The sequence below is a fragment of the Stegostoma tigrinum genome, chromosome 12 (assembly GCF_030684315.1).
Source record: "Stegostoma tigrinum isolate sSteTig4 chromosome 12, sSteTig4.hap1, whole genome shotgun sequence".
Taxonomy (NCBI): Eukaryota; Metazoa; Chordata; class Chondrichthyes; order Orectolobiformes; family Stegostomatidae; genus Stegostoma; species Stegostoma tigrinum.
In genome coordinates this window covers 27,912,632-27,932,134 of record NC_081365.1, presented here as the reverse complement: position 1 = coordinate 27,932,134, position 19,503 = coordinate 27,912,632, and the positions used below count along the sequence as shown (strand labels likewise).

Below are 19,503 nucleotides of genomic sequence, written 5' to 3'. Positions count from 1 at the left end.
TCCTTGTGGCACACCGCCAACTCCACAGGCCTCCAGTCTGAAAAGCAACCCTCCACCACCATCAGGCTGTCTTCTACCTTCGAGCCAGTTCTGTGTCCAAACGGGTAGCTCTCCTAATATTCCATGTGATCTAACCCTGCTAACTAGTCTACCATGAAGAATCCTGCCAAATGCCTTACTGAAGTCCATATCGATCATATCCACCACAGCCCTCATCAATCCTGGTCATTACTTTTTCAAAAAAATCAATCAAGTCAATGAGACACAATTTCCCATGCACAAAGCCACGTTGACTGTCCCTAATTAGTCTGTCAACTGTCTATCTTGTGAAAAAAATCATAAAAGCTATGTGGGGAGATGGATTTTTTTTTAAGAAAAGAACAGAATTGTTTAATTGTTCAATATTTCAATTGTACAAATGGTTTTCAGTTTGATTTATCAATATAGATATACTACTTGTGAGCTGTTGACAGGGAAAGCATTTCATGTCTCCTTTTCAATTCTAGCTCTTGGCAAAGAATTGAGATTCCTGTTCAATGTCAATTCCTTTTGCAATGTAACAGTCAACTTGCAACATTGTGACATTTATCTGATCCATTCTTTCTTCCCTGTCCAAAAACAGTGGAACTGCCATCCACCTGGCGTGGACTACCATCACAAAACAGGAGTGCTGTTCTACCCCTTTGGAAACCATAGTTCAAATTAAACCATGTAGTACAGGACAGTGTCAGTTGGCAGCATGTTACTAGGAGATGTACAGTGACTTAGTATTATTTGCTCAGTATTTTGTTTCCACCCACCTTTCCTTCTGACATCCACTTTGTTTCGGTGAAGGAGGCAGATTAGTAATAGTTTGAAAGACACTAGAAACTTGCTGTGTGGAAAATTAACTATGAACTTGTGGATTTTTATACATACATAAGGTGTTTATAATGTCCTTGTGCAACTTCTAAACTATAAACTTTGGATGTGCGCACGATAGAAGCAAACTGTAAAAGACATATGAAAGCACATTGCTGTGAAAACTGTTTTTGCCTTTTTCTTTCTTCATTTCAGATGTTGACATTGAAAAAAGTGAACGGTTTTTTTAGAAAAATGGAAGTATATGATGTTACAAACTATGAATTATGCTTTCATTTACCATTTAAAGTTAGATTGGAAGAGTTTTGGATGTGCTCAGACTATAAATACCACATTTTGATGTGTGTGTATATACACAATGAACATAGAACATTACAGCACAGTACAGGCCCTTCGGCCCTCGATGTTGTGCCGACCTGTCATACCGATCTCAAGCCCATCTAACCTACACTATTCCATGTACGTCCATATGCTTGTCCAATGTCGACTTAAATGTACCTAAAGTTGGCGAATCCACTACCGTTGCAGGCAAAGCGTTCCATTCCCTTACTACTCTGAGTAAAGAAACTACCTCTGACATCTGTCCTATATCTTTCACCCCTCAATTTAAAGCTATGCCCCCTCATGCTCGCCATCACCATCCTAGGAAAAAGGCTCTCCCTATCCACCCTATCTAACCCTCTGATTATTTTATATGTTTCAATTAAGTCACCTCTCAACCTTCTCTTTAATGAAAACAGCCTCAAGTCCCTCAGCCTTTCCTCGTAAGACCTTCCCTCCATACCAGGCAACATCCTAGTAAATCTCCTCTGCACTCTTTCCAAAGCTTCCACGTCCTTCTTATAATGCGGTGACCAGAACTGTACACAATACTCCAAGTGCGGCCGCACCAGAGTTTTTTACAGCTTCACCATAACCTCTTGGTTCCAGAACTCGATCCCTCTATTAATAAAAGCTAAAACACTGTATGCCTTCTTTACAGCCCTGTCAACCTGGGTGGCAACTTTCAAGGATCTGTGTACATGGACACCGAGATCTCTCTGCTCATCTACACTGCTAAGAATCTTACCATTAGCCCTGTACTTTGCCTTCCGGTTACTCCTACCAAAGTGCATCACCTCACACTTGTCTGCATTAAACTCCATTTGCCACCTTTCAGCCCAGCTCTGCAGCTTACCTATGTCTCTCTGCAACCTACAGCATCCTTCGTCACTATCCACAACTCCACCGACCTTAGTGTCGTCTGCAAATTTACTAACCGATCCTTCTACGCCCTCATCCAGGTCATTTATAAAAATGACAAACAGCAGTGGACCCAGCACTGACCCTTGCGGTACACCACTAGTAACTGGTCTCCAGGATGAACATTTCCCATCAACTACTTTCAGCAAGCCAATTTCTGATCCAATGAATATGTTCTAAATAACAGTTTGATCACAACTTGAGTCGTAATTTTATCTTGTACCTTCTTTGCAGCCTATTGCAAGGTTGGGATCGGGATTTGTTATGATATGAGGTTCGCAGAACTTGCTCAGATTTACTCAAAAAGAGGTAGGTAAATAGACTAATGATATTGTAGAATGAAAAAGCTAATATGTGTCCAGATGTTCACTTTCCCACTACAGTGCTGCATTGTGTGAGGTGTTTTTTTTAAGACGAGATGTTACATTGAAGCCTTGGCAGACCTCTCATCCAGAATCACAGAATTGTTACAGTGCAGAATGAGTCCGTTTGGCCCACTGTGCCTGCACCAGCTCCATTTCTCCGAGCCAATCTACGGTCTTTTCCCCATGCCCCAGCACACCATTTCTATTCAAATAATCATCCAACCCCTCTTGAATGCTTCAGTTGAATTTGCCTCCACCACATTTCCAGGCAGCACATTCCATGCCCTAACTACTTGTTTTTATTCTTAATTTACCAATGTAAAAGATCCTGTGATGTTGTTTAAAAAGCAGAGCTCCTCGTGTACTAGAAAATATTTATCCCCCAACTTTAAAAAATCTTAAATCATGATGCAGTCATTGTTATTTATTGGTCTTTCACATGTACATTAGATTGTCATATTTTTCTCAGTGACTACACTTCAAAAATATCATATTAACTTTGAAACTCATTGGGAAAGCCTAATGACTTGAAAGCATTTTAGTTCTTTCTTTCTAAGATTGCTCATAGACTTGAGCCTCTCTCAGTGCATTTATTTCATAATGCTGTTAAAATTGCTGTAAGACACTAAGTTCTTCACGTTGTGGAAACTACTTTTATAAAGACAGGGCAGATGCCATAGACAACTGTTCAGATTAACGTTTGCATTCATGTATTTATTCAGTTTTATTTCTGACCAGTTTGCCTGATGGCTGTGGGGAAGTCCGTACAAACCAGTAACCATACTTGTGGATTTATGCTCACCCAGAAGAGATAAGGGTCCTTGTTATCTGCAACAGGGTTAGAAGGGCTGCCCAGGGCAGCATTTGTATATCTATGTAACAACACAAGTGAAAGCCAACTGTTTTACCTGCTCTGAGTATGATATGGAGAACGCGCCAAGATAGGAAGTGGTGGACAAAGGCCCTATATCACTCCCTGATTCAAGTGGTGTTCTTTTTCCCTTCTTTGGCAAGAATCTGATGCTTGATTGGCTTTAAATCTTGTTCTGGTTACCAGAGTTGTCAGATTTTAACAAAAGTAGTGTGGGTCAGATAATTTTTTAAAGCAATTATCAAAAAAAGACAGATTTTTGATTTAACAAGGTGTCGAGCAGGATGAACACAGCAGGCCAGGCAGCATCAGGGGAGCAGGAACGCTGATGTTTCAGAAATTTCTGAAGAAGAAGGGTCCAGACCTGAAATGTCAGTTTTCCTGCTCCTCTGGTGCTGCCTGGCCTCCTGTGTTCATCCAGCTCAACACCTTGTTATCTCAGATTCTCCAGCATCGGCAGTTCCTACAATCTCAAATGTTTGATGTTCCCCACAGGCTGTCAACTTCTGGTTTATCCAGGAGCGTTTAACATGACAACAGGACCAGCCCATTGGGAGCTCCTGCAAAGGGCAAGGTGAGTGGCCAATATGTTTTGTATATTTTGTAGCTAGTTTAATTTTTAAACAAGTTTGACCCAGTCGTAAATCTGGAAAGGTAATGTGTAAATGACAGATTTAAAGACTCATTTAAACGTGTTCCCTGAACAGTGCAAAATGATCAAGCAAAGAAAAATCATTAGTGTCAACAGTTATACTTAATTTGGAGATCATTTTGTTCAAAGTATTCCACATTTAGTGAGTGAAAGATTTACATGATGTTCTCATTTTGGATTCAGAGTTTGGTTAGTAAAAGCTTCTTCTTGAAAAAAAAATGAATCAAAATAGAATGTGTTAAAAAATAGAAGGTTTATCAGCATGTGTAAAGTTGAAGGGTAGATTAACCTTTTGTATGTAAAATCGCAAAACTGAGCATTGAAGAATCATCTCAAAATGGATGGTATACCTGGTTTGAAGAAATAGAGATGATTCTGGGGAGAAGACACTGAGGATATACTAAGATGGGTAACTGAAATGGAGACCTGTAATTAAAGCTTTAAGACTGCTGGCATTCCAACAATTTCTTTACAAGTCATGTGCAACACTGGCAAACATTTTCCTATTTTTCCAGGAAGGTGAATCCATTGATAAATCTTCATGCAATCCTCATCCTCCCATCAAGTGGGTGGGGCTGAGGGAGTTTCCAAGTTGTCCATAAGCCTTAGCATAATTACTTTTTAAAGAGCTCACTGCCTCATTCCCAACACTGTGACCTCCACAGTGGGGAGGGGTAAGGAGGAAGATCCTGAATCCACTCCAACAGGTATCAGACCCTGGACTCTTGCGCCAATTTGATGCACAGCAGTCATCAGCTAGCTGGACCCTGACCCTCTCCAGGGGTGTGAGTTGCCGTGACAACATACGCTTGCTTGTTGTAGCCTGGAACCACAATCGTGGTCATACAGACTCCAACTTCTTTCCATCACACAACTGATTAGAAATCTACCTTGCTCTTATCACTTGCTATTGGCTTATGTCGGAGCAGTTACAAGTTGTTACTGAACCTGTTGTTATGAATACACTTGCCTTGACCATTAAGTTCTGGAGTGGTTATGGAACCCAGAACTTCTGGTTCAGAGGCAGGGATGCTATCTACTCCCCACCCTTACCAACACCAACCAAAAAAGATCCTGTAGCAAGTGATTAGTAACATAGGGATGGAAAGTAGGAAATAAATGAAATACTCTTCATGGCCCGTTAGAGCTGGGGAGTAATTTTGAATGTCCTGAACTGTACCATGCCTGTATCATCTTCCTTTGTGGCTGAGTAATTTGCACCTTCTTTGTGTGGTATGCCCACCTCGGATATACCATAAAAGAACCCCTATCATCTTGAAGTAGTGTCTCTGCTCAGAGGTATCTCTGGCTTTATTTCTATGTTATTTGTTGAGTCATTAAATATACAGTTTAAAGGATTTAAAAATAATGTCAACATTTGCTGTAAAATATGTACAGTAAATTAAAAAGAAACCAGGCTTGTTAAATTGTTTGTTCATCTGTTTGCAGGGCTGTTGATAATCAGGTGTACGTAGCAACAGTTTCACCAGCACGAAATGAGAATGATTCCTATGTGGCCTGGGGTCACAGCAGTGTAGTAAATCCATGGTATGTATTTCACAAGCTAATTGCAAATATAGAAAGTTGTTTGGTTAGTTTCAACTCCATAAATTACCACCCATTGCTGTACCTAATGTGGTTTCATCAGGGTTCCAGTTGCCTCTATTATCATTTTAAAATTTTTCCCTCTCAACAATTGCTTTAGAAAAATACTTTTATTGGCTGACCACCTAATCACATTCCTTTACGTACATCTGTTTCGTTTCTTTCCAGGGGTGAAGTTGTAACCAAGGCTGGTCATACCGAGACTATTGTTTATGCAGATATAGGTGAGATGCTTGAACCCTGCAAAAACTTTGAAAAGCTTTTTTTCATACCTAATGTGTAATTATGGGAGTTTATGCCTTTTCCTTTATCGCTTTTCTTCCCCAAATTTTTAACCTGATCAGAGAAGGGCTCACTTTGTCGCCACTGTGCTTGGGTTTGATGTGAGAGAAATGGACCAGTTTTTAATCCCATTTTTCGTTCTTTTGCACACATATTCTTTTGGCTCTCCAGTGGGTATTAACTCAAATAGTGTGGCTTAGATTTTCCTGTCTCATACATAGTCTTGTTTCTTAATTCTTTTTAGTTACAGACTATAAATACATAGTGAGAATGCTACTTTATTTCTAACTACACATCTGTTCCAAAAGCATTCAGTTATATATTTAGAGATAATGGGAACTGCAGATGCTGGAGAATCCAAGATAATAAAATGTGAGGCTGGATGAACACAGCAGGCCAAGCAGCAGTTATATATTTACATTTTATACAGTATCACAATACTTAGGGCTGAAATTCAATTCTGTCTTGAAATCCCTTAACTTCCAGAGAGGTCCCTAGAATGTGGCCTGCCAAATAGAAACAGTTTTTCAGGACATGCACCAGATTCAGTAATTTAAGACTGTAATTAATCTTTTACAATATCATTGTTGTACTACTGGCAATGTTCAAATGGTCAGCACTGTTCATATTAATTTCTCTGAAGTGCATAAATAACCAATTCTTGTGTATGAGGAAAAACATTTTTTCAAAAGAAAAATCTGGTCGTTACATTCAGAAAGACACTATTAGTCCCTCAAAAACAGACACCACATTGAAATTTTGTGTTTTCAATTTTTTTTTCTAAACAGATTTGAATTACCTTGCGGACATTCGTGAACAGATACCAATCCTAAAGCAGAAACGACATGATCTTTATAATGTGCAGGCAATGCAAGATTAAGAATCACAGCTTTAAGACTGACTCCTTAAAGTAGAAACAGTGGGTGAAATACAAATCTTGCAATCACCTCACCGATTTGTTGATTGATCTGAAATGCTTCAGATTTAAGACTGTAGGTGCACAATACAGCGGATTCTCTTGCTTAGAATTATGAATTGTTAGCAGTAAATCATAAATAAAGTCTTCAGTTTCGAAATGGCAAATCACTGTTTAAATGTCATATGAATTTAAAAGTACAATTTATACTTTGTATAAAATTTTGTACTCTTATAGCGTATATTGATACCAAATTGTAGATTCTGAGGGGCTTTTACACTAGTCGCGATGGGGTTTCATATCAGTAAAAAGAATATTTGTCAAGATTTATAAGGACTTCAGTGTGTGCATCCCTTTTCTGTTGCTGTCCTAAGATGAGGATTTATGGATCCATAAGCACTTACAGTCCTGCTCATCACAGATAATTACCAAAAGGATATTTCACAAATGGCGACACTTCAAAAGTACTTTGTTGTCCTTAAAGCACTTTGGGGTAGCCTGGAGTCATGAAGTACTGTTATATATACACGCATTTGAAAAAACAGCCAATCATTATTTTCATGCCAACTCTTTCACACTAAGATTGGTGATTGATCAGAAGGACATCTGACTGATACTTGGTAGCTAGTGGATACAAAGACTAGTTAATATACTCTGGTGTTCGAACAAAAAGAGCTAGAATCTTCCTGCGCTGTATAATTTGGAAAGAAAGTTCAGAGTGGAGGAGGCAAAGTAGTTTTACTGAAACAATAAACTGAAAAGTGAAGTTCAGGTGGTTTATTGTCATCTAAATGTGGAAACCTGATTCTTCTCATAAGTAATTTAAGGAAAGTCCTGGACCGTGTTCAACCATATCAGAATATTTATACAAACAATTTTACAAGGCGAGAAGAATTAAATCATGATTAAAAACTGGTGTGTGGAGTGTGCTGTGTCAAGTTAAGGCTTGAAATGGTATTATGTACAATAGCAGTTATGAAGCTTTCTTCTGAAGGAATTTCACCAGCGAACAGAAAATATGTAGTTTTATAAAATAAAGTTGTGCAGTAAATCACGAGACACAGCAGTCAGTTGCAGCATGAGGTGCAATCAAATTTTGTAGCTAGGTTGGCTGAATAGCCTTCCCCAATATGTATTCACCCAAACAACGACATGATTGTTCATTGGCTGTAGCTATGTTCATCAATATTTGTCAGTGGTGAAAGACATCTTCTCCTCACTGAAATGTTTGACCATGGAACAGTGGACTTCCAGAATCCCTCCATACCAATGGGTGCGGTGTGACAGTTGTTCCTGTAGCCTAAACCAGTGAGGTCCCCATTAAAAGATGCCATTGGTATCTGTCAAATGATCAATGGTATTGAATTCCTACTGCTGAACATAGAGGATTGACCACCCAGTTTGGATATTGTATTTTAAGCTTTTTTATAAAAAGCCAAATCCTGTTATTTGTCACTTATTTCAGTGCAGCAAAAGGCGTTGATTGTGAGTGAGCAACTGGTGAGCTATTCTATCGATACAATCTTGTAAAATTAAAAGGAACGTAGGGCAGCTCCGCTGTTTGAATTGCATGGCCCATAGCCTGTGGGGAGATCAAGGATGTGCAATTTTTTTTTATTCAAACACATCTGCAGGAACTGTCACCAGCTGCACAATCTCAGACTCCAAGTTTCAGAATTTAGTGAAGGCTGGAATCCATGTGATGCAGAGCACAATATAGATAGCAGGCTAGGGAGATTTGGAGCATGCAGGCAGATAGGGTATGGGTGACTGCCAGGCTCTGGGCCTTTGTGCAGGACCTCAAGCTGATCGGTTTTATGTTTCTTTAGATGAGTGCAGGCAGTGCTAAGTCTGTGGTCCATTGGGTGGTGGAAGGGGTTTAGTTAGTTAGGGTGCTCTTGGAGAGGATTTTATACTATATTGGCAATGGAAGGGAACCCACGAGAGCTCAGATTAGATGAAAGCAAAGCAGTAGACAGAAGCAGAAAAGTAGTAAGCAAACTTAGAAATAGACAAAGCAAAGGCAAGTATCACATAGGATGCAGAAATGGCATTCACAACAAGATTGTTTTGAAAGCACAAATGGAGGTAAATGGATAGATTCAATTGCTATTACAGAAAAAGAGCTACAGGGTGACCAAAATTACTGTGAGCGTTTAAAGCATATTCGGCATTTAGGAAAGATAGGCAAGAAGGAAGAAGTGGAGAAGTTCTCCTAATAAAAGGAACGAGATCAGTAAATTAGGAAGAGAGGATCTTGGACTGAAGAATCAAAATGTTGAATTCAATGGGTGGTGCTTAAAAATAAAGGCAAGGACCAACAAACATTGGTAAGGGTTGTTTGTGGACCACTGAGCAATCAGCATGATGTTTGCAAAGGTATAGATATGGAAAATGCAGGTGCATGTAATATTGGTACAGCAGCGGGAAAGATGTAGATTGTAGATTGGCAAAAATCTTAATCAGCACTAATGCTGTGGAGGATGGAATCCTGGAGTGTGTACAAGACGAATGTCTGGAGAAGTATGTTGAAGAACCAACTAAGGATCAGATTATTTTAAATGTTATGATGATCCTAGTGAATGCTATTACCAGGTAAGTCAGATCCCATACAGGAACTTAACCTGAGATATCGTATTTTTACTTGTATTGGTTTTGAAGAAGTGAACATTCACTGAATTATAAGCATATGATGCTGCAGGTTCTGTTCAACAACTGAAATGCCAATAAAGTAGAAAATTCCAAACTATCCATTAACATACAAATTCAAAGTTTTTTTAATGTATTATCCCATTAATTCCAAAAAATTCCTACGTAAATTGTAAAGAAACATAACAGTATTGAATGCTACCCAAAACATAACTCAACATAACAAACATCAGCTTTCCTGCTCCTCTGATGCTGCTTGGCCTGCTCTGTTCATCCAGCTCTACACCTCGTTATCTCAGACTCTAGCAGCAGCAGTTCCCAGTATCTCATACAATACTTACATCAACGATCTGGTATCCAGCACTCAATAGTTTTTCTGATGAAGGGTCAAGGCCCGAAACGTCAGCTTTTGTACTCCTAAGATACTGCTTGTCCTACTGTGTTCATCCAGCGCCACACTTTGTTAGCTCAATAGCCCAAGTCTCTTGTGTCTTCCGTTTATAAATTGGAACTACAGATTTGTTCTTCCTGAAGCTATCAAATACCTGCTTAAAGTGTACTCATCTTCAAGTAATCTTTTCAGGTTTTATCTCAACACTTTTGATCTGTAACTTACTTCCAAGATAAACATAATTTGTTATCTTGATCATTCCCTTCTCAGGATTACTGCTCTTTATAGCCATCTTGTTCAAAGGTCTTCACAGGAATAATCCAATCAAACTCAAAAGGTAAAACTAAAAGTTTCTCTCAGTTACCTATGAACAATTCTCTTAAGCTGAGAGATTTCAGAACTCTAACAAACCTTGAGGTCTGATTATTTAATATTCTGGGTTCAAAAACAATTTAAACAAAACTTCATTAGTACTATACAAAATCCATTCATTCTCGAACCAGGCTTCAAACTGCTTTTAAAAGAAATCACAATGGGATACAGATGAACTCAAGTTAATTATGCAATTAAGATGATCAAAAAATCCAACAGTTACAGACTCAAAACCAGAAACCTAAAGTGAACAAGTAACAAAAAATTGTACATCTAAATCTCAGTTTACATCACAACTTAGTACACATGGAGGGCCTCATTGTTAAATTGGCCTATCCTCTGTTGCATCCAAGATATTTTGTGTTTAAATGCTGCATGATTCACAGACACAATAGGAGCAGGGTTAAAACACCTTCTGGCCCCTTGAGTATGCTGTCCTTTTTTATCATGATTGATCAGCTGTCTTAACCTTCATTCTCAACTAATCCCATTATCCTTGATTTCCTAAGGGACCAACAAATCTATCTATCATAACTTTAAACATATTCAATATATAGAATATCCATGAGACTCTGGAAATGGAAAATCCAAAAGACTTGCAAACCACTAAGTAAAGAAATCTCTTAGACTCACTACAGTGTGGAAACAGGCCCTTTGGCCCAACAAGTCCACACTGAATCTCACAGCATCCCACCCAGACCCATCCTCTGTAACCCACCTAATCTACATGTCCCTGAACACTATGGGCAATTTAGCATGGCCAATCCACCTAGCCTACACATCTTTGGACTGTGGCGGGAAACTGGAACACACAGAGGAAATGCATGCAGATGCAGGGAGATTGTGCAAACTCCACATAGTCACCCAAGAATGGAACTGAACCCAGGCCTTTGGGCTGTGAGGCTGCAGTGCTAACCACTGAGCCACTGTGCCACCTCCAAATCTTTCCTTGTCTAAGTCTTAACTCTTATTCTGTGACTATGGCAGAAGACAGGAAGTTATAGGCCAGTTGGCCTGACCTCAGTCATCAGTAAGATTTTTGAGCCATTATTAAGAATGAGATTACAAGTACTTGGCAGTGCATGGTAAAATATGCATGATGCAGCATCATCCAGGGGAGGTCATGCCTGACAAATCTGTTAGAATTTTTTGATGAGGTAATGAACTCGTTAGTCTCAGGAGACCCAGTGGACGTTTCAGAGGGCAACTGAAAGTCAACTGCATTTGCGTGGGCCTGGAGTCACATGTAAGCCAGACCAGATGAGGATGGTAGGTATCCTTCCCTGAAGGACATTAGTGATGGGTTTTTCTGACAATCAACGATGATTTCATGGTGATCAATAGCTTCTTACTTCCAGGGTTTTTTTGAATTTGGAATAGTGTGAACAATTTTAGGCCCCATATGTAAGGAAGGATGTGTTGACATTGAAGGCATCCAAAGGAGGTTTACAAGAATGATGCTGAGGATTAAGTCCTTTACAAGAGGAGTGATTGAGGACTCTGTAGCTGTAGTTGATGGAGTTTAGAATGCTATGGGGAAATTGCAGCAGGGATCTGGTTGAAACTCAGAATACTGAGATGCCTGTGGATAGGGTAAATGTGAAGATGATGTTTACACTAGTAGGAGACACAAGGAGTTCGAGATACAGCCTTTACAGTTGAGATGAGAAGGAAAATCTTCAGTCAGAGGGTAGTGAATCTGTGGAACTCATTGCTTCAGAAGGCTGAAGAGACTAAGTTATTGAATGTCTTTAAGACATAGGTAAATAGGTTATTGATTAGTAAAGATATCAAGGGTTATGGACCACGAGGTTTGAGAAGCATATCGGCATGGTGGAGCAGACTCCATACTTTGACTGGCCTACTTCTGCTACTATCTCCTATTGCCATATGGTATTCTGCATTCCAGATTTCCCAGTCAGGGCAAAACCTTTTATGTATAGCCCATCAAACCCCTTTAGAATTTTGTGTGCTTTACTCAAAATTCTACCCCCTCTTTATCCATTCTCTATTTTTGAATGCTTGTATACCATGTAATATTTGTTTCCTCAAACTGGCCACTTTGCTATCATATTATTGCAATGGTGATTAGGTCCAACCGATTTGTTAGGGCGGCACAGTGGCTCAGTGGTTAGCACTGCAGCCTCACAGCGCCAGGGACCCAGGTTCGATTCCAGCCTCGGGTGACTGTCTGTGTGGAGTTTGCACATTCTCCCCGTGTCTGCATGGGTTTCCTCCGGGTGCTCCGATTTCCTCCCACATTCCAAAGATGTACAGGCTAGGTGGATTGGCCATGCTAAATTGCCCATAGTGTTCAGAGGGATGGGTCTGGGTGGGATGCTCCAAGGTCGGTGTGGACTTGTTGGGCCAAAAGGCCTGTTTCCACGCTGTAGGGAATCTAATTTGTCTCTATTTTTGACATTTGCACATCCAACTTATTTTGAATGCTACATTTCTACAGATGAAGAGAATCCACAATCATAAAGTTGAGATTTTTGCTCTCACTCTAAGACTTGAGCACAAAAATCAAAGCTATTCCCCTGTGCAGTACTTAGGGAAGTTAAATAGGTTAGCTGTAAAGCACTTCAACATATCCAGTTGTGTGAGACTACTAAAAATGCTTGCCTTTGTCTCATTATATTGAAGGTATACACTCAACCAGCTTGTTAGGTGCTTCATTGTTGGAAATACAGTCTTTCTTCCCAAATGAATGAAAACAATCCATAGCACAATGATAAAGAATAGAAAAAGTAGCATCCACATTTTTTTTGTACTTCAAGTAACATCTCTCTAAACAAAATAGTATGTATGAACTACAGAGATATTAATGCAGTATGACCAAACATGTGAACTAAACATTCAGGGATATTTTTATTTTTAAGACAGAAAATGGAAGAGGAGGTCGTGTAGCATTATTAGTAAAAGGATATTCAAAAACAAAAATCAATGTGATAGTGAATCATGTATGGAAGCTGTGTAAGTTGAGATAAGAAACACTAAGCAGCAGAAAAGATTGTTGGGGGCTGTCTATTGGCCCTCTAACAGTACTGGATACATCAGAATTGCATGCAAGGTGTGTACAATCGTAACCATGGGTGACTTTACACATACATTGGACAAACAAAATTAGCAAGGGTATAGTGGAGGTGGATTTCCTGGAATGTCTTTATGATAATTCTTTTAGAGGAACCAACCGGAGAACAGGCTATTCTAAACTGGGAATTGTACAATGAGAAAGTTTTAATTATCAATCATGTTGCATAGCATCCTTTGGAGAACAGCAATCATAATATGATATAATTCTTCATTAACGTAAAGAGTGATGTAGTCAATTCCACAGCTAGGGTCCTGAAACTATATGAAGAGAGCTATGAGAATATAACTTGGCAAGGATGGATTAGAGGACCTTACAAAAACTTTATTGGTGGTCATCTTCCAAGATTCAGTAGAGCCTGGAGCAGTCCTTAGAGATTGGAGGGTGGGAAGTATAGCCCACTAATTTAATAGGGAGAAAGAAAAACAATTATGGACCAGTTATCCTTATATCAATAATGAGAAAATTGCTAGAGTCTATTATAAAGGACAGTGAATAGGCAATATTTCAAGTTTAAAGAATGTATGCACGAATTACCATTATTCATTTCTTTCTAGCACATAAATAAAAAGGAAAGATTGCTCAACAATGGCTTACAAGAGAAGTTAGGGAAATTATTAGATCCAGGAGTCTAGTGAGATAGCAGAATTGAAGGAAATTAGTATCAGTATGAAAATAGCACAGGGGAAAGGAATGAAGTTAAAGGCTAACAAATCACCAGTGCCTAATAATCTACATCACAGGGTACTAAAAGAAGTAGCCCTGGATGTATTCGATGTATCGGTGGTCATCTTCCAAGATTCAATAGAGCCTGGAGCAGTCCTGACAGATTGGAGGGTGGGAAGTATAGCCCACTAATTTAAACGGGAGAAAGAAAAACAATTATGGACCAGTTATCCTTATATCAATAATGAGTAAATTCCTTGAGTCTATTATAAAAGACATGATAACCCAGCATTTGGAACACAGTCATGGAACTGAACAAAGCCAATGTGAGTTTACGAAAGAATAATCATGCTTAAAGAAAGGTGAAAATACTGCAGTTTTGAGGATGCAACTAGAAGGACCGATAAGGGAGAACCAGTAGCTATAGTGTATTTGAATTTTCAGAAGGCTGTTAGTAAGCTCTCTCATAACAGATTATTGAGCAAAGTTGAAGCACATGGAAGTATGTAAGGAGGCTTCAAGGTGATAAGTTTGCGTGAGTGGGCAAGCAGTTGGCAGATGCAGTACAACCTGGCTAAATGAGAAGTTATACATTTGGTGGTGTGAAAAAAACAAAGGAAAATGATTTAAATGGCAATATGTCAGGAAGCTTGGCTGGGCAAATAAATCTGGGTGTTCTTGTAAAGAAAGACAGGCAGATGCAACAAGCAATTAAAAAGGCACATGGAATACTGGCCTTCATTACTAGAGGATTTGAGTTCAGAAATGAGGATGACTTGCTGAACTTCAGTGAGAACACACTGGAGTATTTCATGCAGTTTTGATCTCTCTACCTAAGAAAGGGATGTACTTGCCACAGTGGGAGTGCAGCAGAGTTTTGCTAAGCAGATAAGGCCTATATTCACTTGAATACAGAAGGATAAGAGGGCATCTAATTGCAATTTAATACATTTAATAAGACTGGACAAACTAGATGCAGGCAGCATGATTTTATTAGTTGGGGAGTGTAGAACCAGTCTTATGATATGGTAGACTGGTTAACAAGGTTAGATCATAAGAAATATAGCGACAACTATCCATTTAGGTACAAAATTGGCTTGAGGATGATGGTGGAGGGTTGATTACTGGACTGGAGCTTGTGATCAGCAGTCTGCTGCAAGGATTGGTGCTGGATCCACTGCTTTTTGTCATTTATAGAAATAATTTGGATGTGAATATAGGAGGTGTGGTTAGTAAGTTTGCAGGTGACACCAAAATTGGTGGTGTAGTGGACTGCAAAGATTACCTTGTGACAGTACAACATGACCTTGATCAGATGGCCCAAGGAGTGGCAGATGGAGTTTAATCTCGATAAGTGTGATGTGCTGCAGTTTGGTGGGACAAATCAGGGCAAGACTATACACTTAATGTTAAGGTCCTAGGCAGTGCTATTAAACAAAGAGAACTTGGAGTGCAGAATGGCAGGGTAGTGAAGAAGGTGCTTAGTATGCTGCCTTTATTGGTCAGAACATATGAATGTAGGAGCTCCTGTTGTGACTATACGGGACATTGGTTACGCCATTTTTGGAATATTGCTTTCAATTCTGGTCTCCCTGCTGTAGTAAAGATTTTGTGTAAACTGAAAAGGTTCAGAAAAGATTTACAATGGTGTTTCCAGGATTGGAGAGTTTGAGCTATAGGGAAAAGTTGATTAGGTTGGGGCTATTTTCCCTGGAGCATTAGAGACTGAGGGATGACCTTACAGAGTTCTATAAAATCATGAAGGGCACGGGTAAAGTAAATAGCCTAGGTCATTTCCCCAGGGCAGGTGAGTCTAAAACTAGAGGGTATATGTTTGAGGTGAAAGGGGAAAGATTCAAAAGGGTCCTAAGGGGCAATTTTTTGCACACAGAGGATGGTGCATTAAGGAATGAACTGCCAGAGGAAGTGATGGAGTCCGGTATAATTACCTTTATAAAGCATCTGGATGGGTACATGAATAGGAAGGTTTTAGAGGGATGCAGGCCAAATGCTGGCAAATGGGACTAGATTAATTAAAGATATATGCTCGGCATGGACATGTTGGTCCGAAGGGTCAGTTTCCATGCTGTATGACTCTATATGTGGTAGGCCATTTAGGCCAGAGAGGAGGAAACAATTGTTCACTCAAAGGGTAGTGAACTTACAATAATCTCTTATCACAGAAGGCTGTAGAGATCAAGTCATTGAAAGAATTTAGATACTGTGAAGACTTTAAAGCCATTACTTGGTATGGTAAGAAAGTGGGAAGATGGCATTCAGATGGAAGGTCAGCCACGATCCTGTTGAACAGGGCAATGGCCTACTCCTGCTTGTGGGCGTTCACTGTGCACAATCTAACTGCCGTATTCCCTACAGTAATGAGTAAACTGCAAAAGTAATCGATTGGCCATAATGCATCTCGACATGCCCAATTGCGGACGCACTAAATACTTGTCTTTCTTTCTTATTATAACTGAACAATCTTTATGCCAGCCAATTGGCTTGTCAGTTGCTGCATTAGTTTAAAAGATTTGCTACTGAGGAAGAATTATTATCATTTGATTTTGTTTGGCTTCTGTTGCCGCTAGTTATTTTCCTCAAGCTGCATGTTTTATAAAACGCACGCTTGATCAAATTCCATTCAGTTCGTTAGTTTCGGGGGTGGACTGTGCAGGAATCCCCACTCATTAGAAGGGCTAGAAAATCGACCCTAAATCCCTGGACAGCAATGACGCCATGGGGGGAATAAAATTTCGGCTTTCGCTTCAAATTATCCATCTTCTTTTTCCTAGCTGAGAAATAAAGACACACAAAACAGAGTGGGACCCCACCCTGGTGTTTAAATAGTGGGCTATTAGGCATCTAATGAGGTGTTCAGAAGCCACTAAGCAAAGTGGGAGCGACTGAACAAACAGAATGAAAAGCAGCAACATTTCTCAAAGTAAAACAAATTACAAATTAAACAATATGCAATCACACGCTAATCATGTTTTAGCGATTCTAATATTGAATCCCGCCCCGAACGCCTTTAATAAACTACCTGTTCCTGACTTTGGCCATTTCTTTTTCTAAATGTCTCACTAGCGGCTCTGAGAGCACATCTTGTTGAAAAGAGCCTGTTTAGAGAAGCACATTGCGAGATATTATTATTTACACTTAACTATGTGAGATTTCCGTGCTAAACTGCACAATTTTAAATCACTTTAATTATAAAAACCATTACAGTGTTTCAGATAACTAATAAGAGAGTAAACGAAGTTACCGGGTAAGATTAACTTTTAATCGATGTGAAAAGGGTGGAAAGCCCTCTCATTAATAAAATCCTCTGAAAGCTTTTTTCTCCCCATGGCGTCATTGCAGTCCAGGGATTTAGGGTCGATTTTCTAGCCCTTCTAATCAGTGGGGATTCCTGCACAGTCCACCCCCGAAACTAACGAACTGAATGGAATTTGATCAAGCGTGCCTTTTATAAAACATGCAGCTTGAGGAAAATAACTTAACTAGCGGCAACAGAAGCCAAACAAAATCAAATGATCATAATTTCTGGCTTGTAGATCCCAGTTGGCAGAGGGGGTAGGTATGCCGAGAGAATTGGGGGTAGCAGTGCTGGTGGAATTAGCCCGAGCCGCCACCAACAACAGCCAGAAACGACGGATCGCTGCTCGCCACGTTCAGCTGGCGGTGAGGAATGACACCGAACTTTTCCACTCCCTGGGAGATGTAACCCCCCACAGGGAGGGGTCTTACCCAACATCCACGCTCAGCTCCTAGCAAAGAAAACAGCAGAGGCTCCAGGAAAAAATACTCAGAATTAGATTAGAGATAACAAAGTGTGAAGCTGGATGAACACAGCAGGCCAAGCAGCATCTCAGGAGCACAAAAGCTGACGTTCCGGGCCTAGACCCTTCAGCTCTGATGAAGGGTCTATGCCCGAAACGTCAGCTTTTGTGCTCCTGAGATGCTGCATGGCCTGCTGTGTTCATCCAGCTTCACACTTTGTTATCTTGGATTCTCCAGCATCTGCAGTTCCCATTATCTCTGAGCAGAATTAGATTAGATTCCCTACAGTGTGGAAACAGGCCCTTCGGCCCAACAAGTCCACACCGCCGCTTGAAGCATCCCACCCAGACCCATCCCCCTATTACCCACACACCCCTGGACACTACAGGCAATTTAGCATGGCCAATCTACCTAGCCTGCACATCTTTGGACTGTGGGAGCAAACCGGAGGACCCTGAGGAAACCCATGCAGACACAACAAGAACGTGCAAACTCCACACAGTCACCCGAGGCTGGAATTGAACCTGGGTCCCTGGCGCTGTGAGGCTGCAATGCTAACTACTGAGCCACCGTGCCGCCCCCTGATGTAGGGTTCTTTGGAGTTTTAACTTCGAACATAGATTTTTCACTCTATCCTTTTGAGAATTTGCCCCTATCCCAATACACAATAGTGAATCTAGTTGCACTTTTTGTTTTACTCTTCACTGGGTGCTCCAGGGACTGTCGAAAGTGACCAAACACTCGCTGTGTTTCGATCCACTTCTCTTTACTGTTTTATGTCAATTGTCAAAAGTCAATGTCTTCAAATTTTTTTAGGAAAGGCGATTTTTTTCTATATAAGATGGATTATTCCTGACCAGCACTATCTACTTTTCCTGATTCAGATTGCGTTTTGAAGAGCCCCTTGACTCGATGCACACTGTTTTTCTTTCTCCATGGATGCTGCCAGATCTGCTGAATTTCTGCTTTCGTTTCAGATTTCCAGCATCCGCAGATCTTTCTTTTAGTTTGGGATTGTGTCTACTTGATTTTTTCCAAAACTCTGTCTCCGGCAAAACATTTAGAGGCGGGGGAATTTAGCAACTTTATAACAATTTAAAAATCGCTTTTTGAGCAGCAGGCTTCCTTTTTTTAAATAAAAACATATCTCAAGCGTTTAAAGTAGCAATGTTTTGCTTTGAATTGATTTCAAATTTGAAAGCAGATGCCTATGTTTAAAAGCATTTTTTAAAAAGAGAAATTCATTTGCAATAATATCTTAAGGAATAGGGATGGAAGCAGAGCTTAATTCCAGTTTCACTTTTTAAAAAAAGTGAATTAGACTCCAGGAAAAAGCTGATGTTAACAATAGTGTATTCGGGAAGATTTTACAAAAAAACGTGAGCAAGAATGTGATTTTAAAATCTAAACTGGGGAAAAGCTATACTCTTGACAAATATGTGAAAGATGTATGTTAGCAAAAGTGTTTGGTCCTCTTGAAAACAAATTAGGGGAATAAGCAAATAGATATTGCTTGAGTAATAGAATATCACGAAACATTGGCCTGGAAATGATGTGAAACCAGGAATGAGGGATTTTTAGTAAATAAAACAAACTCTCCCCACTGTGGGGTTCTGGAAGATCAGAGCCATTCTATCAAATTGAGACGGCAAAGATAACTCTGCTATTCCAGAAAGATATAACCAGAATTAGGCCATTTGCCCTGCCATTCAATCATAGCCGATGTAGTTCTCAACTGTTCTATCTTGTTATCCTTG

The 19,503-nt window shown here is 39.8% G+C and overlaps 1 protein-coding gene across 2 annotated transcripts in view; it reads left to right on the top strand.

Moving 5' to 3' along the window:
- Window positions 1–19,503, top strand: part of nit2 (nitrilase family, member 2) — a 45,502-nt gene that overhangs the window by 17,647 nt on the left and 8,352 nt on the right. The window contains exons 7-11 of one of the 2 annotated variants that reach the window (XM_048540603.2): window positions 2,338–2,412; window positions 3,835–3,913; window positions 5,441–5,539; window positions 5,765–5,820; window positions 6,667–7,127. In XM_048540603.2, the coding sequence (XP_048396560.1) occupies window positions 2,338–2,412; window positions 3,835–3,913; window positions 5,441–5,539; window positions 5,765–5,820; window positions 6,667–6,758 (401 nt within the window). In that variant the 3' untranslated portion in view covers window positions 6,759–7,127. Of the gene's footprint in view, window positions 1–2,337; window positions 2,413–3,834; window positions 3,914–5,440; window positions 5,540–5,764; window positions 5,821–6,666; window positions 7,128–19,503 lie in introns of those variants that run through there. The other variant, XM_048540604.2, reaches the window with a different exon arrangement.